The 24,648-nt window shown below is 36.3% G+C and overlaps 1 protein-coding gene across 1 annotated transcript in view; it reads left to right on the forward strand.

Annotated features, from left to right (window-relative positions):
- Positions 1-12,526: 12,526 nt before the first annotated feature.
- Positions 12,527-24,648, forward strand: part of Il1rapl1 (interleukin 1 receptor accessory protein like 1) — a 1,316,339-nt gene continuing 1,304,217 nt past the window's right edge. The window contains exon 1 of the mRNA XM_047536575.1: positions 12,527-12,605. Coding sequence (XP_047392531.1) covers positions 12,594-12,605 — 12 coding nt within the window. The 5' untranslated portion in view covers positions 12,527-12,593. The remainder of the gene's footprint in view (positions 12,606-24,648) is intronic.

A 24,648-nucleotide genomic window follows, 5' to 3' on the forward strand; every position in this document is an offset into this window, starting at 1 on the left:
ACAACATTTTGATTAACATTAAAAAAGTTAGATATGACTAAGCCTAGTGGCTCATACCTGTAATACTAGTGACTCAGGAGGCTGAGGCAGGAGGATCACAAGTTCGAGGCCAATCTTGGTAATTTAGTGAGATCCTGTCTCAAAATATAATTTTGATATGTTCATATATGAATACATGACCAGTGTAACTCCACATCAAGAACAACCATAAGAATGGAAAGTTATACTCCATGTATGTATGCTATGTCAAAATATATTCTACTGTATAACTAAAAAGAACAAATAAAAAATTCTAAAAACAAAACAACAAACAAAAAGAAAACAAACAACTGAGGATGTAAATCTGTGGTAAAGGAGCCTAGGTTCAATTCCCAGTACCAAAAATCAAAAAACAAACAAACAAAAAAAAATTCAGACATGATTATCTTAATTATCTCGTTCCTTTTCTATTTTCCAAGAAAACACAACGTGTGTTTTGAAAACATATGCTAAAATGATTAAATGCTGGCTTTTTGTGTCCATTTCACAGGAAGATCCTCCTCTCATATTTAAGCATAATAAAATAGTTGACTTTCACATATATCAAATATATCTTCACATATATGTCTGTGATTTTTTTTAGTATTTTAAATGTAATTGACATGAGGGTTATACTTGCTTTTCTTCTGGTATTTAAGCAAACTTCTTGATCAGCAGAGTAGAGGAAGGAGAATAGGATGAAGGAGGAGGGGAGGAAAAAGGGTGGGATGTGGACTGAAATGAAATTCCATGCATGTATGATTTTATCAAAATGAACCCAACTACTACTATAAAACTCTGATAAAAAACTTTTTTGTAAATTTTTTATTGAAATGTGAAATATATACATAAGTCCACACATTATAAGCATACAGTTTAATGAATTTCCATTCTATGAATATACCAAATAACAAAAGACCCCAGATCAAGAGACCCTGGATCAAAAGAGCCCAGAATATTATAGCATCCCCAGAGCCCCTCTTATAATTCCTTTTTGCTGGTATTCCTACCAAAGACAACTACTAGTCTTATGTCTTACAGTATAGATTAGATTAGTTTTGCCCTTTCTATAAATACAACCTTATGATATGTATTCTTCTTTCTGGCTTATTTTGCTCAACATTATGATTGTGAGATTCAATACTGTTGCAGGTAACTGTAGATAGTTTTAATTCCTTATGATAGACCCCACTATGGGTGAACTACAATTTATTCAACCATTTTACTGCTGATAAAATTGGAGGGTTTCCAATTTGGACTGTTTTTGAATAAGCTGCTCTCAACTTTCTAATAATACTTTTGTTTAATGTAGGTATGCATTTGTGTTGGGTATGTACTTAAGAATGGATTTGTTGGTCTCAAAGATTATACGCAGAGGGAAAAGAGGGGTGGGAGGGGTGGGGGGGAAGGGAAAAATAACAGAATGAATCAAACAACATTACCCTATGTAAATTTATGATTACACAAATGGTATGCCTTTACGCCATGTACAAACAGAGAAACAACATGTATCCCATTTGTTTACAATAAAAAAAAAAAAAAAGATTATACGTATGTTCAGACTTAACTGGCACTGCTGAAAAGTCTCCCAAGGTTGTTGAAACAATTTCTACTTCCACTATGAGTAGAGGTAAGTTCCATTTGCTCCAACTCTACACCCACATTCTCTATGGTTCATGCTTTCATTTTAAACATTCTGATGAATGTCATGATGTTCCATGGTGGTTTAAATTTACATCACTCTTAGGTACAAGGATGTCACTTACCTTTTTATATACCTTAATTTGCCACTCAGGTGTCCTCTTTTGTGATATGTATAAATCAAACTTCTTTAATTGGCAAATATACATTTCAGTATTATGGTCACTATTATTATAATTAGCTGTTTAAACAAAGCAGACTCACCTACTTGGCTTGCACTGAACAAAGTTAAACTGAGACTGAGATGATCTATCAGCAATACTCATGAGTTGTAGTCAGACAAGGTTAGTCTTAAAAACACTAAGAAAAAAAGAAAAAAAGCTATCCTACTTGAATATCTGGTTCTCTTCAGTTACATAGCCTAGCATAACAAAAATAAAACCAAACGCACCAAAAAATGAAAACTCCCCGATTCCATTTACACTACTGTAAATAACACTTTCTGACAGGGAAAGAAAAGAAATGAAAACAAAATTTAAAAGCTAAAGTGAAGCATAACACACCTCATTTTATACCATGTTCTAGGCACTCTGCTGGGTATATGTGCTACAACATCCCCAGTAGGTTACCCTATTAACTGTATTTTTTTTTTATAGGAAGATATTGAAACTCAGAAAAGGCGAGGAATTTTCTCAAGGCCACATAGTGATAGGCCAGCATTCAAACCAGGTCTTATTATATCAGATATCTCCATTATGTCCTCAACTTATCTCTTTAAAGAAAAGGCCGACAGGCAATATGGCTGAGTCATGCCTGAAGAGAACTCCTACCACTTCCTAGTTGTGTAAGCTTAAATAACTATGTCATTTGGTTGAGTGAGACTCAATTTCTTCTGTCTAAAATAAAGAGATTATTCAAGGTTGTCTCTAGAGCCCTTTCAAAAATTGATTCTATGATTTTAAACACTTTTGAGTTCTACTACCAGAACCAATGTTAAACTCCCTTCTAGGTACAAGATTATTGGCCCACTTAGATGTTACTTTTTATTCCTGGTCTTCACACATTTCGAGATTTTTATTTTGCTTATCCCTCAAGGTCACTGAAATAATACCTTCTCTGTCCAGTGTTCCCTGATTCTTGTAGGCTGAATTCAAGTCTCTTTATGGTACTTAATACATTGTATATCACATATGTTGTTTATGTGTCTCTAATGCTAGTTGTAAGCTATTCAAGGACAAGGATTGTGCCTTACCTTTGACTAGATTCCCAGCACTGTCTGGCACAAAGTATGCAATTGATAAGTGATAGATAAATGGATAAATGAACAAATATTTCTGTCTCTAGTGATACAGGTTGAATCTTTGAAAGCCAGAGATGGAACCTCTATGATTATTTGTTACCTTTTATTTTAGGGTTCCCCAAATCAATCAAAGTCTTGACTTTTAAAAAAATAAATTTTTAGTTGTAGATGGACAATGTTAGCACAAAAAGACCAGGCAGAACGCACACCTCACAAGACTTCTCAGGTGTTTATTCAGAAACAAAGCTTCACACAGGAACAGGGGATGCAGGGATGAAATGATGTCTGTGAACCCACTTCCCTAGTGGAAAATGAGCCACTGAACAAAGGGACTGGGTTTATATAGGTTATTTTGAGGGGTGGTCTAGTGAGCATATCAGTTTTCTTGGGCACTCAGGAATTTGAACTTTATGGGTGTGGGAAGGTGGTCTGTGGGCAGTGTCTGGAGAGGATTTACTTTTAAGGAGATTATCGCCTCCTAGAGACTGTTACTTTAGGGGTGATAAAATACCTCCTCCCTGTTTGCAGCCAGCACCTGGAAAACATTTGTCTTGGGAGATGAAGGCTATCAGTGCACCGTCTTCTTTTTCACTCCCTTTTCCCAGGCCACATTATCTTGAGGATTTTTGCTATTAGACACAATACCTTTATTTTATTTATTTATTTTTTTGTGGTGCTGAGGATAGAACCAGTGCCTCACCCGTGCTAATCAAGCACTCTATGACTGAGCTACAACCTCAGCCCAAGGTCATGACTTCTACTACATGACCAGCCTCAGCTTGATCCCCACAGGAAAGCTTAGAATGGAAGTTGCACCACAGAGTTTTTCTGACCTATAGGAAAAAGAGCCAGAGTTTTGTACTCCTACATCAGTTAGTCATTGGTTAAAATGGAGGAGGGTTTTAAACTCCATGCACTTCCAGCTCTCATAAAAGGCAGGACACACAGCACCAGTAGCCCAAGAGGAATTGTAAAAAGAGGACCCAGGTGCTGGCCTTTAGAAGTAAATCAGAGAAGGGGATGACGGCTGTGAGCACACAAAGCTAGAACCTGAGTGGGTCTGGGCTGAACTTTGACAATGCCATCCTTACCTTCTTCTCCTGTTCTATTTTCATTTGAAAAATATTAATCATCTGGTTAATTTAGGAGACACTGTAATTTGATTCTATACTTTATACTCTGAAACATTTACTCACACTGTTCTCTTCCTTCACCAAACTATTTTTTATGCCTTAATTACCATGAAGTGCCCTGAATCACTTCGGAGGAAGCAGTCTTCCATATATTTACATCAATACTATTTCATTTAATTTACCAAACCCAGAAGAGTATGAATTCTCTCCTACCACTTCCCAAATCATTCAGTGCAGGAAATGTTATTGTCATTTTATCCACTTCAACTATATATCTGAACCTATTTTTCGTATATTCAATCTAAAGTGGAAGGTATTGCCATAGGTCATGTGTCCTGGATATCATGAAGCCTGATATAAATAAGCACAAAAAAGTAGCAAATGTTCTATTTCAGTAGAACTATATGCAGAGATCAGAAATTCACCAGGAAACAGGGCTTTTAACTCCAAAGTTCTGGGGTCAAATTTCAATAAAATGTAAGTATTAAGAGAGCAGGGAACCTAACTAGATATAACAACGATACCCCCTGTACTTTGAACCATGCCTGGCACATAGTGGGTTTTTAGTGCACATTTCCCAAATCAATTATAATTTTAATATTTTACCCACCTGAAATACTGTTCTGTGGTTTTATTTAAACTGATTGTCAGCATGGAATGACTTCTGCATTCTCTCCTGGAAGTGGGTGAATTTCCATGGTGAGCAATTCCTCTACATACAGTTTGCAAATCATTTTGGGAACCTTCCAAATGAAAGGCACTGTATAAATATACCCTCCCACCAGCAGCCAGCCGGCTTTCCACCGGGGATGCATTTGCATCGCTTATGTACATAGTGTTTCATTTGGGGCATTGCTTTTATTTTTATGACCATAAAAGAAATATTCACAGTATGAACAATAATGTAAACTGCATTCAAGAAGATATATATTTGTATATTTTTATGATTCAAAACTTAGAAATCTGAAGGAAAAGCAGGCATGGCATTTTTCTTTCCTGTTGCTGTTTGCTTTTTCATAGCAAATCTTTATTATTCCTGAACTTTATGGTGGAATTTTGCTGAAATGCTCAAGTCTTTGTCTGCAACTCATTTGAGAATATGTGGTGGTGGGTTCAAATGAATGTTGCTGGCAAAAGGCCTGAAAATGAAGGGTACTTGATTTTGCATTTATTCATGTCCGTAATAATAGTTTGCTTTAGTGAGGCTTTTTGTGGATGGAGGCCTCTTTAAGGAGAGAAAGAGAAAAGGAAGCAACCTCAGGTATAAAATACCTTCTAAGTAACTTAGCATAATAATGGAGACTTTCACAGATGGGAGAGACTTTGAAGAGGTGTATTTTAGCCTTCATAACAAAAGGGGGCTGATTTCATGAGGGATTTCTGAGGAGCTAGACTTTAATTCATATCACACAAAAATGTTTAATGAACTTTGAAATAAAAATTGCCAACAGTGTTAAATCAAAACCTCTGTAAATCAGGTATTTATTTACCTAGAATCATCTGCATACAAAAATGAACTCAATTACAACTTCTTAATTTATATATACACATATATCTCCAAAATTAATTAAACTTAAGCTGAATGAAATAACCTACTCTAGACATATTTGCAAGCCTTGAGGATATTCTAACCTTAAAGAGTTCATTAAAAAAAAAGGTTCTCTGAATATTCAGAACAATTTTATATAACAAAATACTTAAAAAGGTAGGTCATATAAAACTCTCTTCTACTTCACTGGGGAATGATGTGAAGTGTGGAAAGTTAAACTTAGGCTACCAATTGTTAAAGGTAGAATCAATAAGAATTTGCGTTCATTTCCTGTGTTCACAATTCTTTCATAAACACCAAATTCAATAGGTCCTTGCTTTTTACTACTAAAACAATGAATGTGGTTTTTAAACCTCAGTTATCACACAGTAATATTAGGAAATAGCTCACTCAGGTTATTTTGTGGCTTATAAAGTAGATGTTATTGTATTCTCCTCCTCAGTCAGAATATTATTGTAGCTAAACTCTAATTTCATACTCCCAGTAATACCAACTTCATTTCATTAATCTCATGTAAAATATCATGGCACTCTTCTGTCTTATTACCAGAGAATAAAAGTACTTTCTTCAACTGAGAAAAGCTACAAGCATGGATTGATCTGCAGCCAGTTTTTACTACAAACCCCATAATGCTTTGCATTGCAGCCTACAATCCCCATACTGCAGTGCCAAGCTTACTGTTAACTATACTGTTACTGGCAAAGAAAAGAACAGACCATTTGAGAACTATGTAACCTGCAAGGTTTCTACTTGAGTACCAAATTATTAATTTTTTTGTGTGTTTTGAGATTTACTTGCTTTTTCATTTAGGAAAAAAAAAGTCTACTTATGGATATCCATACTATTTCCTTATCCTGAATATAATGTTGCATATTCTCAAATAATGTGTCAAGGTGTGTACAGAGTTCCCATGTCAAAGGATTTTTTTGTTTTTAACACCCATCATTGAGTCCTATAGTTCTCCACCTTTTGGAAGGAGGTCAGCTTTCTTCAGATTTTAAAATAAAATTACAATGCATTGTTTAATGCTCTAAACATCTGCAAATGAGAATTCCGTAAAGTAATTAAAATTCTTAATTAGATGCACCTTGCAGCTGCTGTTAGTCTTAATTGGCAATAATGCAGCTACATCTTGTTCTGACACACATCTTCAGAAGAGTTAGAGGGAGAACTGAAGGGAGGCAAGAGGAAAATGTTCCCACACAGTTCAAGACAGTTCGCACAAAGAGGATCCCATGGCAACAAACAGCGAGGCCCACAGTTGGCTCTGTAGGATCCAGGAATAGACAATGCTTCACCTCCCGTTCAAACACTTCCTTCCTGGATCTGAAGAGAAAGTGTTTTAGCTCAGCTCTTGCAATAGGATTGAAATGGTCAAATGTTCACCTGTGTCTTTAAGGCAATAGATGCTCTTTGCAGCCCATGTGAAGGTACCAGTTTCAATGCGTACTCTGTGTAGATTAACAAACTGACTTGCAGAAGCACTGCAGATAGAGGACTGAATTTTGTCTCATATGGAACTGGAACACACCTTGTCAACTAGTTTTCAACTGTTATTTTACTGACAAGGAAACTGAGGCTTAAAAAGATTAGTGATTCCCATGGGTAATTACAGCTACTTAGAAGTAGAATTTAGACTCAAATACAGGATTTGAGCCTACAGTTCAGGACTTTTACTCAAGTGACTAAATTTGTTAATCATGTCCCCTTCAGTATATTTGAGGTCTAGTTCTTCAGTTAAGTGGGTCAGCAAAAGGACTGTGCTAGAAGGTGTAGAAAATATGGATCACTCACTGAGAGAGGGATTAATATATTTCCTTTTCACCTCTTGTCTTCATATTACCGACTTATAGCATGTTGGGAAAGAGCAGCAATAAGGGAACACCGGAGGTTAACCTGGGTGAGTTCCCTTCAGAGAAATCATGTAACACTTGCCTGCACACTTTAACCGCATTTTCCCTCTGCTTGGATTGGAAAGTCCAGTTTAATGCATTCTTTCAAAATACAGGTTTCCTCCCTTTCTAGTCTACCAACCCTCATTCACCCTCACCTGTGCCCTGACTTAGCTTGCAGTTAGTTTAGCTCACATAGTACTTAATTATTGCAAATGTTTCCTTCTTCTTAAGCTTGTGTCTTACTCCCTAAATTTAATGAAGATGCATTAAATTCTCAAGGGCCAAGGCTGCTTTGCCTATTTTTCTGTTTTTGGTTTATCCTGTTAATGCTTCCATTATAAAAACTTGTGGAATATATTGGAAAGTGGGTTAAGATTTTCAAGAATGGGAAGTACCGGAGGAGTTCTGGGAAAGGTTAAAGGGTGGAAAGGGGATAGAGATGGCAACTGGAAAAGCATTTCTTTACCCTTTCTGTCCTGCCAACTTCACCGTCAGAATCAATCACTGTGGGGTCAGTGTAAATATAAACACTTCCCTAGGGTCTTGCTATGCCATGTGTAATCCCACCGCAATATTATTGTCCACCAACCAGTTTATTAGAAACTCTCAGGCCTCCTTTCAGACCTACTGAATCAGAATCTGCATTTTAAGGAGACACCCAGGTGATTTGCATACATTAAACTGAGAAACAGAATCACATGTGTATAGTGTACTATCCCAAGGTAAAGGACGAGGACTTTAAACTGAGCCAATATCCTAATTTATTTACGAGTACTTTGTCCCTCTTTCTTCCTCACAAATCCATTTCAGAAAACCGCAGCGAACTGAACTCTTTTGTAGAGAACGCTATTACACGGTGGGTGGGAGGACGAACCTCTTCAGTCCCCTCCTCTCTGCTCCTCATCCCATCTCCCTACCCCCCACTCCCAGCGAACCTTCCACAGGCACTCTTCTTCCAAGACCCCCTCTTATAGGGAAGATTTTTGCTCCTCCCCAAACTGAAACAGCGCCGGGGAGGGTTATTGCCTGAAGGACTCACAGTTTACATATCAATAGAGACACAAGCACTTTGCAAAACTGCCCTTTAGAAACAATTATCACCTTGCCACCTGAGATTTGGAGCAACCCCTGCACGCCCCTCCCTTTCGAAATCCGTCTTAAAGTGATACTCAGAACCAGACAGAGATCGCGCGCAATATAAATCCGCTTCAAAGAAATGAAAAGGAGGTTATTATGAGTGTCAGCCTAGGCATCGCTCTTTGTACCTTTCTGCTTCCTAGAGAAATGGAACCCTAATTCTAAGGTGACTAACGCAAGACGGGGTAAACATCCAAATTTCCGGGTTCACTTTGCCTGGAAGGACAGATTCCCGTTATTCTATACATACTAGGGTCTTTTCCAAAAGATTCCCAGGCTACCCTCCTTCCTCTTCGGTCTTCTGAAAACTAAAACTCGCAAAGCGGTGGCTGTCTGTGGATTGGCTAGTACTAAAATATCCATTGGGTGGCAGTAATACTATCCTCTTTATGACTTGCAGCAAACCAGAGAATGCATTCAATCAAATGAACCGATCTTGTAGAAACACTGGAATCATTTATGCATTGCAGTTTCTCTTTCTTGTTTTCGCTCCTTCTTCTCTGGGATATTTTGAGGGGATTGTGTCTATTAATCAAGATCTCCTGCTATTCGTGGTTTGCTTGTCGTTTTTGCTCAGGATTAGCATCATTCAAGACAAACGCAAAGCCGCTTCCCCCCCCACCCCACTCTCTTTTGAAAAATCATTTTTGGGGGCTGCTGAAGAGAGCTAGGACCCAGGAGACACCTTCCCAAACAGCAGGGGTTGTGTGCTTTCACATAGCAGTACTGTACAAGGAAAACCCCGTCGGATCTGTTATTGCGGGATACTTGTGAAATATACATAGGATTCTTTCTTATGGCTGCATCCCGGATTTGGAAATTTTACTTGGGGACCAGGAAGATTTGAAAGGCTACATGTATCCAGAAGATTTGCAAGCAAGACTCCGATTCTTGTCATAGAGCTCACAGACTTCCTCACTTATCAGCCTTTTTCCTTCCTTCTTTTTTAAAAAAATTTTTTTGATTTCCCCCCCTCTTTTTTATGCTCTCTTCTCTCTCAGTCTCTCCTTTTCTATCTGCCTCTTCTTTTTTCTCCTAGTCTTTTCCCCCTGCTCTGCACCTGGATTGTATCTTCACCAAACAATCGGGCACTTTGAGAACTAACTGGAGACAGTCTTGTAGGGAAGATCTGTATGGAATTATCTGCTTTTATGGTGAACTTGGCATTTGTGAATGGGTATCTTGTTCACGATATTAATTGCTAGCAAAAACAAGAAAAAGAACACAGGAGTAAAACGTGGATTTTTCTGAATACGCATTGTGATGACCAGCAATTACCTTACCCACTGATATCCAGAAGAGAATAATTTGGAAGACTGTTGTGGGTAAGGTCATTTTATATATGCAAAGCCATCAGTGGTGTGAGCAAACTTGGGCATTTGTAATGGGAATGGGTGACTTGGATGATTGCTGCATCGCATTGATGGCTGTGATGTGGCCGTTATTGGCACTGAATGGAATAACTGCAGTTGGGTGTGTTGGTGTGTGTGTATGTGCGTGTGTGTATGTATGTGTGCCTGTATTCTGAGTATAATTGAAAATAAATCAAAGCATCACTCTTCCTCCCCCCAATTATTTTGATATGGAAGAGTGTCTTGAATTAATTCTGGGTAGACGCTCTTTGTTTGGATGCAATATTTGTGGCTCCTGCGTTCTGAAGGGGTAGCAGCAGTAAAAGGAACACTAAGTGAAGAGCCCCATTTAAAATGAAACGACCTACTCTTTATTCATTAAAAGAAATATGTTTTTCACTCAGTGCAGCATTCTGCTGCATTTCACAGCCGCAATGGGACCACGAACATCCCACTTGTCAAGTTCCTAAACTTTAAGGTGATAATCATTGCTAATTGTTCTCTGGTTGTGGTTATTGGAGATTATTAAGTGCCCTCGACTACTTTTCTATCTATTGGAATATCACTTGGAGTGAAAGGGGGAAAAAAAAAGAAAAAAAATCCTGAAAATGATGACTAAAATAGAAAAGAAGAGGGCGATGTTATCTTAAATATCACCATAGCGCTTTCTTTCTCAAGTTCAATTGCCCAATAATGTAATTATTTACCCAGTACCCTAAATAGCTGAAGCTGCGACCCACGTGCAGGGGAGCCGAAGGTCTGAAAGCAGAGACGATCCTTTTATTGCAATGCAGCCAGCTTGGGAAATGCAGGCAATTACACACTTCCCTTAACCTTAAGTTGAAGATGTGTCCTATCTGCTATTTTACCCTTTTGGTGAAAAGTTAGAGACTAGAGCACTAAAGATGCTTAAGCATATTCTGCCTGGGAAATGGGTTAAAAAAATCGATATTGATGACGTGGTTCAGTGCACTGTACTGCAATGCTAAAGTCCCATATTCAGTACCTATGATGAGAGAATGGAGCATTTACATGTGTTATAAATCTCACCTGGTAGATTGATCCAAAGGGGAGGGGAGAAGATATGTGGGTATGTAGGAAGATGGATGGAAGTCGTGCATAATCGGTGATTATGTAACTTCATTACATCAGTGAGCTTCAGTCAACGATAGTGAGATGAAATGATTGTATATAGAGAGGCTCCAATCACCCTGTTAACTTTTGAAGGCTTGTAACAGCTAACAGAGGAGGAGGGCAGACAGAGATTAGCTCCAAGGGTCCTGTAAACCTTGATCTCTGCGGCGAATTTAAGCATGAGTTTTCTCAGTGAGTTTCTGAGGGATAGCACAGATCATGTAAGCTTGGGCTGGACAGGAGCAATTTTAGCCACACCCTGGAGAGTCAAAATGTGTCCGCAATGTTTCACAAGTGTCCCATTGAGTGATTGGGGCTGATGATTCCAGCCAAGGTCATAGATCTTTTTTTCTATGATTGAAATATGTGACCTGAACTGAGTGGAAAGTTAAATTCATTGAAATGAAGACTGTGACCGTAATGACTAGTTAGTGTCCTCTCTTGCATTTTTTTCTGGTAGAGCTTGATGCAGATTTCATTCTGGTGGTTCTCTCATAAAAAAATGATGATTGTTTCCATGGTGTGTCAGAAATGAGCGCTTTGTACCTTTATCTTTGCCATGACAACCTCTTTCTGGGCCATTTTAACCCTCTGGGTAAAGAGAAGTAAAAACCTTTAAAGGTAACAATATCCTACTGAATTAAAAGATAAATGGTATCAAATTAATTTATTATTATGAATGCCAGAAATAAAAAGCAGTCTATTTTCAAGTTTTACTTATCAAATGCTTTAAAAGACATGTTGCAGTCGCAGGAGACTTTTACCATGAGATGAGATAAATGTACTGTGCTCACTGTACAGAGGAAGGAATACTGCAGAATAAAATGTCATTTTTTCCTCAGGCTTAATTTGGAGCTGTGGTTTTTTTAAAAGTAGGAGCACATCAGCTTCTTTTGGCCTTCTGCTGTTTTAGGATCTGTTTCTCCTCAATAGATCACACATTCAACAAAAATTGCAACTGCTGACATTCTAACGCTGTTCAATTGAATCTTATCACCCATTTGTGCTATTTTCTATGTTCCTTTACATTTATTTTTCAAAGAAAGCTAAATGACTTTTATATCAGGGAGAGGAGATGATTCTTTCTGTTTTTCTTTTATATCTCCTTGTCCATTTCCTTGCAATCCAATGGAGTCAGGTGCAGGATCTAGACACCCACTAAGAAACTTTGAAAAGGTTTGCTCACCTCAAATCGGAATGGTGGAATCATGGAATGAAATTTTGTGGTCTGATATTTAAGGTGACTTTCTTATTTCAGCAGGATATGCACAAACATTGATATATTGTGCCAGTGGATTTGGAGGTTTGGTGTTTATATTGTATAGGAAATTGAATGTGAAGTTAACTCCTGATTCCTTCCTTCAGGGGTCAGGGTAACACAACGGCTGCTTCCAGGCTGTTAGTCTTCAACTATGTGCAGAAATATAGCCTGCAATGCTTTTCCAGGTATCCCTTATTTTAATATTTCATAAATGACTTCCTCAGTTGTTTTCTGACTTAAGCCACACATATGTTACTAAATTGGGCATATTCTGCAGGTTTTCTAAGCTAAGTAGGGGATGGAAATAATAGCAAAATGGAAAAAGAAGTCTGTATAAAAAGATACTGATCATGAAAAAAATATAATTACTATCCTTTTACTTGAAGACTGCCTATACTTATATTAGGAAAGATAGTTTCAATCATTTTAATGGCTCCTTATAACCTGTTACTTTCTTTAGGAAGAGGATTATGTAACCACGGCAGGTTATGGCATTTTTTTTAAGTATCCTACAAATCAATAATAAAAAGCTTTCCTTAATAGGAAAGCATTTAAAAATGAAGGCAGTGAGTAATGTAAAATATAATATCTATTCTTCTATTTTATTGCTATATTATCAGCCTGAGTTATGTGGTTAGATTAGAAAAAACTGGGGAAAAAAGAAATACCATTTATGAATATGGAAGCCACTAATTTTGTTTCCTGACCAGTTGCTTCAGCAAAGTCAGGAAATTTAACAGACACATAGTGACAGTATTCCTATAACTAGAAAAAAAAGCTTAAATGAAAAATTTACTATGTTTGCAATGTATTTGAACAAATCAGCGTTATTTTGGTTAACTAATAGATAAAACATTTTTGAAGATTCATTTAAAATTTATATTTCAAAATCTTTTAATCTGTTATACACTGAAACATTTGGGGTATACTTTGTTTTACAACAGATGATCTTTGGAGTTTGAGAAATCTTAGGTTTTAACAAAGCAGACTACTCTGTGGCAATTGAAGAAGTGTTGATTAGTAAAATTTAAAAGTAGCAAGTTTTCTGATGATGTTCAAGTCGTAAAGTATAATTATAATGGCACCATTTGGGCAGCTATAGTTAAGTTCCTGTCAGCATTTTTATTATTAAATTCCAGTCCTATTTCCATTAGTTGTATCAGGAATCTCAAAGAGGATGTCTTTGAGATATCAAGGCACTGTAGACTTCTGGCGTGAGTCAGAGGGCTTGAGTTGTATTTCAGACTGTTAGTTACTGGCCGTGTGACCTCTGACACTGCACTTGACCTCTCAGAATTTCAGAGAATCATTTATAAAAAATAAAATAGTCACACGTGACTCTAAAGAAAGGGTATGATATATATGTGCTAACCACCATGCTATGCCTTGGAAATATATGTAATTATCATTATTAAAGATTCCCCTAAGTCTTACGAATATAGCAGGGTATTTCTTCTCATGCCATAATTGTAAATCTTTATAGACACTTTCTAGTACCAATTATAGTTAGCTGGTAGGTAATATCATTCATTGATTAAGCCACAAAGACAAATTAAAGGCTTTGGTTGCCACCTTCACTCACTACCCAGTTTTGATTTTTTAGGAGTACTCATATGAGAACATAGTTGTCTTAAGTAATTAAAAAAATAGTTGCTTTTGAGTAACATTCAAGGAGTGGTAACTAAGGATTTTGTGTATGAGAGTGTTTTAAAGACATTGCTTTTTTAAAATGCCCCTGAGTACTTAGGAGTTTCTGTTTCGGGTACAGAGAGTACACAAACAAGCATACAGGAACAAACTTGATGCTAACTCTTGAATTGGGTCAATTGACCAGAAAGCTGCTTTCAACTATCACTTTATTAACAGAAGTATAATGGGTTTGAATACCAAGTCAAATGGGAGAAATGAGAATATAAAGATAACAGTTCTGTTTGGAATTTTCTAGTTGCAATAATTACTAACGTTCTTTAGGGGGAGGCACTCCCCCATGTGTCACAGCTTTATAAAACTGCATTTCTTTAATGTTCTTTTATCTTAATGTAAATAGATTTATATAAATGAGAAGAGAATAGTTAGTAATCTGAGCTTCCATACATGTATTTAAATGACTGGATCAATAGGATAAGAAGTAAATTTTGTGTTTTGGTTAAGAGGAACTGGAAAGTGAAAAATCAACCCTGTAAAAAAGAAATACATGTAAATGGACTTAAAAAAATAAAACTTTTGGTATAGAGTAACCTCCTCTTCCTAACTTCCTAGTGACTGCTTTTTATGTTAAGGATTCTCAGTTTCTTTGTTTCAGATGAATTTGATCATGCATGTTTGTCTGATTTCATTGACGCCTATAAATAGCAAGCCTTTTCTTAGTTTCCTATATTTAAAAATGAATATTCTTTATGTTTTATGGAAGTATTTTAGTTTTGCTGCAGCAGACTTACAAAGGAATATCATAGGAATATAGACAGGCTTGTTTATTTTGACAAATCCAGCTAATCATCTTACAAATATGCTTTTAATTTTCACCCAGAGAATGCCACCCTGGAGTGTCTTACACTGCACATAGCATTCCATTACAGGCCAACCACAGGGCTCGGTAGACATACTCTTGTTATTTACCCTGACCATTCGCTTGCAAGGAGAGGTCCTTCATTGGCTTGCTTTTTTGGTCTTCTTGTATAGAAACGATATTCAGGTGCCCAATCTCTAAGATTCCTAAGGCTTTTAGCTACAAAGAAAGGAAGACTGAATGGCCGGGCGTTGTTTTCCTGTCACAGGGTCTGAAATTGCCAAGCAGTGAACTATGGATAAAGCAAAGGAAGAGAGCAAAGCTCTTTCATATTTTACTTCTAAACTTACTCTTTCTTGTTTTCATTTTACTACATTAAAAGTAATCTTTTTTCATGCCAACCTATGCAAAGGGCATAGAAACTATATGTAAAGTACAATGAGTGACACTAAAAGAGCTATTTTGTTTCACAGGAGCTATAGGTTTACGAACATAAATTTAACAGTAAAATTAGACATAGGTTGTAATACTAATTCAGGATATTGTGTGTGGAGTTTGGATTTACTGGTAAAAGGCAATGAATGGTGGATTGTGATCATATAACTATAGACTTACTTTTGCTCTTTCAACATGTTCACTAATTATGTATCTTATACTTTATGTGAATTATAATTATAATAAATCAGTATGTGAATAATCATAAAATTATTCACAGTGGTTTATCTTCTTGTGGCTTGATTAAAGTGAGTCAATTGATACATTCTTACCCTATCCATGTTTACATGTAATACCACTGATGTAGTATAGTGATTCTCATCATTTTCTGATATTTTAATTTAAATAAAAGTAAATGTTCATTTAAAAAATGGAATGCTACTTAATCATAGTTTGACTTTCAGCATCACTTGATTAAGAAAGTTTATAATAAATAACTATAATCAATTAATATGAGTATAGTAATTCTTTAAAATTAAAATGTGTATATTCACAACAGGGTGCACATGTATCTTTGAATTGCATTGTTTATTCATCTACAAATTTTGTATATATGTAGATTATAAACTTCTTGGGGTAACTCCTGCAGCTCCACTAAATAAAAGGTGCGTATGTCTAGAGCCAAAATACTTAACATTGCATATGCACATGAAAAGCAAATTCATATTGTGGTTCTCTGTGGATCAAAGGAATTGAATTTGGGAGTAGATGGACTTGGGATATGTGATTTCCTAATAATGCACATTTAAAATTCCAGTGTAGGTAAATTCCCATTCAGATTTTAGGATCGAAGGGTTATAACTTAAAATCATTTGACATTATAAAATCATATAAAAAAAGAAAATAAATGTTTTTGCAGCCCAAATAAAAATGAATTATTATAAATATTACCAGAGTTAATTAAGGTAGCTTCATAAAAATCTAATGTATTTTATAGTATATGAGTAAAGGATGTCTTATTATGTCATTTTAGACAACAAGGAAATTGTAAATCAGAAAAATGAAATTAAATTCCTAAGATCTTACAGTTTCTTGTTTTTTTTATGATGCATGTTTCTGGTTCCTTGATATGATACAAGTCCTCAGTATGGTATTTTAGTTGCATAGCAATATGTCCTGGCAAACCATATACTTTTTTCATAGTGCAGCAAAGGAAGAATAATGCTTCCTGTTGCTAATGTTAGCACATCTAATCTTTTGCCCTCTAGTTTATTTATTGACTTGCGAATACTTATATGACTCTCCTGCACATAACACATGGACTTTATTCTTTGGGTAGAGTGTGCCATTCTTGACCTTGTTTTATCTGGAGACATAATAGAAGGGAGAGTTGGGGAATGAGGTCACTGGTGGGCCACCTCTCTTTTTCCATACTGTCCTTTTTCTGTTAAGTTTTGTATCTCCCCACCTGCAGAGAATTGTTTTTCTTTGGAGCTTCTCCTTTTACCTGACTTTCCTAAACATTCCTTTCTGGAAATTCATGGCATTAAGGACAATCATTATTGTCACAGTGTTGCATGCTATTTTCTTATTACCATGGCATTCTACTTAGGGATCTTACCAAATATCTTTTAGTCACACCTTACCCTACTTTGAAAAGATAAGATCTCATATTTCATTTCTTTATCAATAGGGTCACTCTGCTTACTTAGTCAATATTGAATAAATTTTAGAAAAATAAAATGATATTTTATCAAGTTTACTAAACTACAATCACATAGCTACTAAGTCAGTTGGCATATGAATGTATATGCACAGACACACATACACATATACACATTTTTTGTCAACATGTTTGATATGTGAATCACTGTTAATATACAGACTTCACTTCTTTGTATTATGATAGAAACATTTACAGAAAATGTGCCTTTTTTTTCTGACTCAGAAAAGTATCATCTAAAATGTAGTCCACTGAGGCTAAGTTGGAGAGGACTGTGAAGGACATACTTTTATTTTGGATCTTGCAGTGTGCCACAGACTTACTGTATAGCAGCTGCTAACATACCTATATGGAAAAATGACACTGGCTATAAATACCACGAAGTTTACAGTCCCTCCAACCAACTCTATTTCAGAAGAGACACAGCCAGGGGAGATAAACACAGCAATAAAAATGGAAAACCGAGAGTCTTAGAATGGTATCAGGTATTTTGTGTAAACAAAGCTTCATGTGGCCAAGGGAGAAAATTTGAATGTAACAAATGAACTGAGAGCCACTGGTGGCTCTCAGTGTTTGGTTTTTGAATACCCCTGTTAGAGTCCTTAATTGTTCTCACCATGACAGAACTCCTGAATAGTACTCAAGAGGCACCCAGCTCCACAGTGTGCAGAATAAATGCATTCAAGGGGTCTCTAGGGGTTTGGGACTGCCGCTTTCCCCTCTCAGGATTCTCCTACAGGGCCCTTAATAACATAGACACAGAGTAAGCTGCTCATGTCAGTGGGTGTGCACTCCTCAGTGAGTGAATTAGGTTTAGTTTAGCTCAAGGGAGCTAGTGCCTGTCTTGTGTTTCCAGGGACCAGCATTGTGCAGGGTCTGTAGTAGGCCATCAGTAAATTGTTATATAAACAAATGCTTGAGTTATGGATAGCAGATCAGTTTTAGATCTATATTTTCCAAAATACATGCTGCATTCTAAGTTGAGACAAAATCTTCTGATTTAAGAAAGTAATAAAGAAAAATATGTAATAAAGTAAAGAAGGTTAATATTAGGTAGTTGTAGCCTATGAACAGACTGAGGGAGGAAAAATGGCCAGTCTACCTGCCTGCCTTCTTTCTCCTTCCTTCCCTCTCGTTTTCTTCCTTCTCTGCCATAGTTATTTAAGTCCCTTCACTGTGCAAGAAGCAAGGGATACAGAGATGAGTGATGTCATATGTCTGGGCCTTATAGTTTATTCAGGGGTGTAGTTAATAAACTCACATACAACTGTAATTCAAGATAGTTTATCATGCATATTTTTAAGAGAGGTGGCAAAGTATGGTACAGGCTCTGGAAAGAGTCAGAACTCATGCACATGGAGGGATCAGGGGAAGTTTGCTAAAGGAAGAAGGGTTTATGTTTACTTTGGAGTTAACAATGTGTGGAGAAGATATAACATTCCAAGTAGAGAGAGAAGAAAAAGATAGTGTAAGCAGGAGCGAATGGAACTTGGTTAGGGAAGAGCCAATATTCTAGTTTCTACAGAGAATGGAATATGTGATGCATAATATATGAAGATAAGATTGGAGTTCGAAGGCTCCAGGTTTGTCAGGCAAGAGCCAGTGGAATGAGGTTGCATAAGCATAATGAGAATGACATTTTACAATCGATCAGATTTATGCTTGAGGAAGAAGGGAACAAATTGAGAGTCTATATTTTCTGGGTACCTTTGATTCCCAGTTTTGAGAAGTTCCCAAGGATTCCTGGGTGTCATATTTATTGCAATTTTCTTCATGTTGAACTTAGTCCTCAAGCAGCCATTATTTACTTTCCATTTGTTTTTTTCTTTCCTTCTTTCTAAGACAGTGTTAGCAATGCTAGGTAAACATACAGGCTAGAGTTAAAAATTAGCTTTTTTTTTTAAATAAAGCAAATGGCAGCATACAGTAATTGCACCGATTCATTCAAAATATCTTTGCCTAGAGCTGTTAGAAAGTACCACACATCCTAGCAAAAATGTTGTAGTTTAAATGTAATTCTTCAATGAATACACTTGAGAATGCTTAAGCTTTATTTCTTTACAGTGGTGGCAACAGCAAAGTGACCCTAAAGTGACAACTCATTTGGAAGGAAGGAGAAATTGAAGAAAGCAATAGGGGGGAAAAAAAAAAAAAGAAAGGAAAGTACCTTAAATAGTGTATTGGCAAGGGGGAAATATAAATTCCAAAATGGTTTTATACTAAGATCATGTAGAGGAAGAATACTGCTTTATAGTAGAATATGTAATCAATAATAAGATAATAGGATTTATTCCTAGCAAGTGTGAACTTTTTGTTAACTACCAGTAATTATAACAATTTTGAATTGCAGATGTAAATGAGAAAGTGAGCCTCCTAGTAATAAAAAACCCTAATGCTACCTTACTTTAAAGTCTTTCCATTATCAAATAGTTTATCTTGCCAGGTTTGGTAGCACACACCTGTAATCCCAGTGACTAGGGAGCCTGAGAAGGATTGCAAGTTCAAGGCCAGCCTCAGCAATTTAGAGAGACCCTGTTTCAAATTAAAAAAAGAAAAAGGACTGGGGACTTAACTCAGTGGTAAAGTATCTCTGGTTTCAATCCCTAGTGTCAAAACAAACAAACCAAACCCCCAAACCCCACAAACAACAATAAAACTTTACCTCTATTTATAAAAAGTAGAAGAAAAGAAAACAATAGATATTTTTTTCAGGTTATTCCATGTTGAAGTTCTAGTAAGCTGGGAAATGGCCAAATGTTAAAAATAAAGTGAAAAGGAAAGCAATTTACTTAAGCACATACTCAATGTTATGTGCATCATCATTTGGATTTAGATAAAAGAACAAGTCACACAGTTCAGCTGTTGTCAAAACTCACTCCCTTAGCCTTAGAAGATTCTGATTCAGTTTGGGAATGGGGCACAGGGATTTGTACTTTAAAACACCTTTGAAGTCAGTGGGCGTCCCAAGAGGCTCCTTGGGAGGGCTTCAGCAGAAACCTTCTGTCTCTGTGAGCTTTCTTTTTCTCCTCCTATCCTACTTTATTATAGATATTGGATGCTTTTGGAATATTCTTCCAAAATGTCTAACCAACTCAGTTTCAACTATCAAATTTAGCATTCTTTCCATCATGATGGCACAGACTAAGTCCCTCCTATTTGGAAATTCTGTTGATTCCTTAGTAATCACTCACTGTCTATGAATCCTATTACATCATCAGAATCGCTCCTTCAAATATGCATTTTAATTGATTAACTCCATCACATGAATAAATGAGAAATACTATTTGAGAACCCTCTCCATTTGCAGGGTTGGGGCTTAACCCAGGCTGAACATATTCAAGACAGTATCTGCCATCAAACCTTATGGACTGGTGGGGAAGACAGATGTGTTCAGTTAGGTTCCCTGGAAGCAGTCTCTGAAATGGAGAATTGCAGGCAGGTTTAGTTGCTTCTGAGGCTTAGGGAGAAACTGACAGTAATGTGGTTGCAACTAGGGCCTTAGAAGTTTCTGTAGTAAGGTATGGAGTTTTTTTTTTTTTTTTTTTTTTTTTTTTTTTTTTTTTTGATGGTCCTTCAGTTCTGGAGTTTTGATGATCCTTCAACTTGTCTCAAATTGAGTCAAGGAGCTGGAGTTTTCTGTTTCCCCATCAGTCAGGAGCATAACCTCAGGCAAGACAGTTTTCTGCAGCTGAGGGCAATTCCCAATGAGGGGCTCAGCTGCTAGTCCTCAGCTGCAGAATGGGGATATATACCATGAAGAGGGCATTGGAAGCTGTTTGGAAGATCTGTCAAGGTCAAGATATCTCCTTGCTCCTTGAGATGTGCTACAAAAATATGGTAAGAAATTACTGTGGAAATATAAAATTTTAGATATTTGTTTAAAGGGGTAAAAGAAAAACTAAATAGGAGGACTTACTCCTTGTAATTTTGTTTCAGAGAATATGATTCATTGAGGAATAAGTTGAAACCATATTATAATTAATACTGCTATAATTTACCATGTCACAAAGAGATAATAAGCATCTCCTATGTGCCCTGGACTTACCTACAGAGAAGGGAAGGTGTTAAAAAATCCATGTCTGAAGAGTTTGCATAGAATTGGTTTTTTTGTTGAGTGGTTTGTGTGTCTGATTTCAAGGTTAAGAAGAGGATTTGCTGGAGGGTCAGGGATAGGGCAAGAAAATGGAGGAAAGGAGAGTAGGTTGTTTTTGAATTCCAAGGACAGTAGGACAATTGTTTGGGTTGTTTGGGATCAGGCTATGGAAGGCCAGTGAAAGCTGGCAGAAGGTGCATACTTGTTGAACTGAGTGGTTGTGGAATTCTTGAAGAATGTAGATTGATTGGTATAAACAATGAAAGTGATATTTCATTAGTATTTTCCCAGTTGAGATTTGGAGTTCATGGGGGGAAGGGAGACTAGCTTTGAATATGATAAATTTAAAATCATAGAAATAAGCCAGACGTGGTGGCATAGACCTGTAATCCCAGTGACTTGGGCTGCTGGGACAGGAGGATCTCAAGTTGGGGGCCAGCCTCAGCAACTTAGTGAGACCCTGTCTCAAAATTTTAAAGGACTGGGAAGTAACTCAGTGGTAAAGTGCCCCTTGGTTAGATCCCCAGTACTTGGGAAAAAATAGAAATAAGATATCCTAGAGTTCAATTTTTACTAAAGAGTTTAATAAAACAGTTCACTTTGTTATTATATGGAAGTATTAATTTCTTAATGCAAGGGAAGTGCCATTACTTGATTTTAAAATGCTTTCTTCTGCCCTAGTGAGGTGAGAGGAGGACCTATTTTTTCCTGTGAACTTATTCAATCAGGTTGAATACATTGAGACTTAATTTTGCCAGTAATTTTCAAGAGAAGTGACTGTGTCTAAATGGGTAACCCATTCATTAAATCTTAGAAAATTTTAATAGGAAGGAACTTGGTACACACCCTTCCAGAAAGATAAAAACTCCCTAACCTATAACTCAAATAACTATCTGTGAACTAATGTTCACTTTGATTAAACAACCACTTTGACTATTTTTCCCCTCAATTGATCTGACATTTGACTAAATGGTCAACTCATTTCGGTTTAACAGATACTACCAGATTTTCTGCCTACCCCATACTTAATGCAAGTACTAAACTAGACTGAGCAATTTACTTCCACAGCAACTGAGGATGTACATTATTAAGTACTTTTAAGAAGTTGTCTTCTAAAAGAAAAAGTAGTCCCCACCACCACCTCTCAGCAATTTAGTGAGGCTATAAGCATTTTAGCAAGATCCTGTCGCAAAACAAAAAGGGCTGGGGATGTGACTCAGTGGTTAAGCTCCCTTGGGCTCAATCCCCAGTATCAATAAATAGATTAAATGCTTTATTTATTTCATCTCTGATCCTGACTTAACTTGGAATTACCAAAAAAAAAAAATGCTGTTTTAAAAGACCAAGAATTCAATGAAGCAGCTAATACTTCTCCATTTTAACATTCCCCTTGCTTATGGATCTGTTTTGCTTTTTTCATATAAAATTATCAAGCTTATTAAGGAGATTCCAACATCTCTATATATTCACTAAATTTTTCATTAAGTATAACTTCAAGTCTCCAGGCTCAAACACTGTTTTTACTGATTGTATCATGCTATTTGTACATGGCACACTTTTCTTTTTGTCCTCATAGACTTGATATATTTTTTTTTCTCTGCCATACAGTGCCACATCCATTATAGTAGGTAAGTCATGTTATTTTAAGTTTTCTACTCAAAAGAGCTATGTAGGTGGTAGGGGAGATGAGTGATGGCTATTGGAACAGACTGTGCATCAGAAGTTATTTAAACCTCATTTTTATTTGCAAGTAAAAAGAATTGTCATTTCCTGTTTCCAAAGTTAAAGTTAGCTTTAATTTCTTAAGATTATAATCAGTAAAGGTGTGGGTTATTCTCTAAGCATCTTCGTTGGACTGCCAATTTCCTGGAGTCAAAGATTTAAATCCTCATAGATCTAAACTCATCCTTTATTAGTTTTAGAACTCCTGCTAGCCCAATATCATTAGTTTTAATGTCACTATTGGCTGTGATTGCAAAAGGATAAAACAATATGTATGATAAAGTCTCATGTTGCAGTTTTGGGAAACTAAAGGATATTATGAAAATTGAATTTACTTAATCATTACTTAAGTCACAGATCTTAACTAGATCTAGCTATTATGATTAAGTCCTTACCACTCCAAGAAAAAAAAAAAAAACAGCACCTAAAGCATATATTTGCATACTGTATGTTTATTTTTGAGAATATCAAAAGGTAGCTGGGAAATTTTTCATACCTAAGGACAATCTTTAAGAAAATTCTAATAGATTGGGAGTATTAAGAGTGTAGGATAAGGTAGGGTGGTGCACAAATGTATTGGGTTCTAAATTTCTTTCTCGATCTGTTTCTGGGGGGCCTTGTATGTGGTTAGCAAGTACTCTACTGCTGAGCCACATCCCCAGCCCTTGAGTTTTTATTTCAATGTCATTCTCATTATTACTATCATCAGCATAGTCTCCATCATTATGTAAAAGCTTATTTTAGTTAAGAAAATATTATTATCCAATCAAAAAAGAGCTGTATAGAGCAGAACACTGACCTTGAGTGTGACATGCTTAAACTAAGGACTATGTAGCTCCTGGAAATAATGTCATGTATATGAATTGTTGTCTGTAACAGAACTCTGCCTTCAACTTAAGCAATTTTCTATTGCTCCTGAACCCAATGCTAATGTAAATAATTTTGATTTCTGAATGCTTATGAGTTCCTCACCATAGAGAAGACTGTTTTTTAAGAATATTATGTGCTCCAAAGTCACCACTAGCCTTATCTTTTTCTCATTAAATTTCTTTCTTTGTGTCTCTCTAACCTGAATGTAAGGTTCGCAGGATAGATCCTAATTAATCTGGTTGGCCACCCATCTTTGGTGCCTAGGAGAGTGCTTGTTCTGTAATACAACTCGATAATTTTCAGAGGGAGGAGAGAAAGAAGACTCTCTCGAGCTGTCTTGGTCTCAGTAAGGTAATAGGAGAAAAGGGAGCTTGATTAAATGCACCAAGGCCGTCCTGGTAGATATATGGCATTTGCATTTTAAAGGTTTTGTTCATAATGAAATATTATTTGTGTAGTGAAAGAAGTGTTTGTTCCATTTCTCAGGGGGCTGGGCACAGGTACAATACATGCTCTGAATTGCCAGGTTAGTTGACAAAAGTGCCTGGAATGCCAAAATGAGAGCTTAGAACCTATAGCCAAAGGTTTTTATGTCAGTAATGCAGAAAATGTTTGAGGATCATTAATCAACAGTTTTTTAAAGTGAGCAAAGTAGAAACAGGACTGGAATATATAGTTAGGTGGTATTATATTTTTAAAAATAGCAAGATAACAAAAATGTTCATGTTTTATAACTTAGCTTTTTTTCCTACAGTTTTTGTTTCTACATAAGTATACATTAAAATGAAGTTTTATAAAACTGATTTCAATTTTCTTGCCTTAATAGTATATTAGTATACCCTCTCCTAATTGTAGAAGACATTGTGGTATACTAGAATT

Source organism: Sciurus carolinensis, chromosome X (genome assembly GCF_902686445.1).
Source record: "Sciurus carolinensis chromosome X, mSciCar1.2, whole genome shotgun sequence".
NCBI lineage: Eukaryota > Metazoa > Chordata > Mammalia > Rodentia > Sciuridae > Sciurus > Sciurus carolinensis.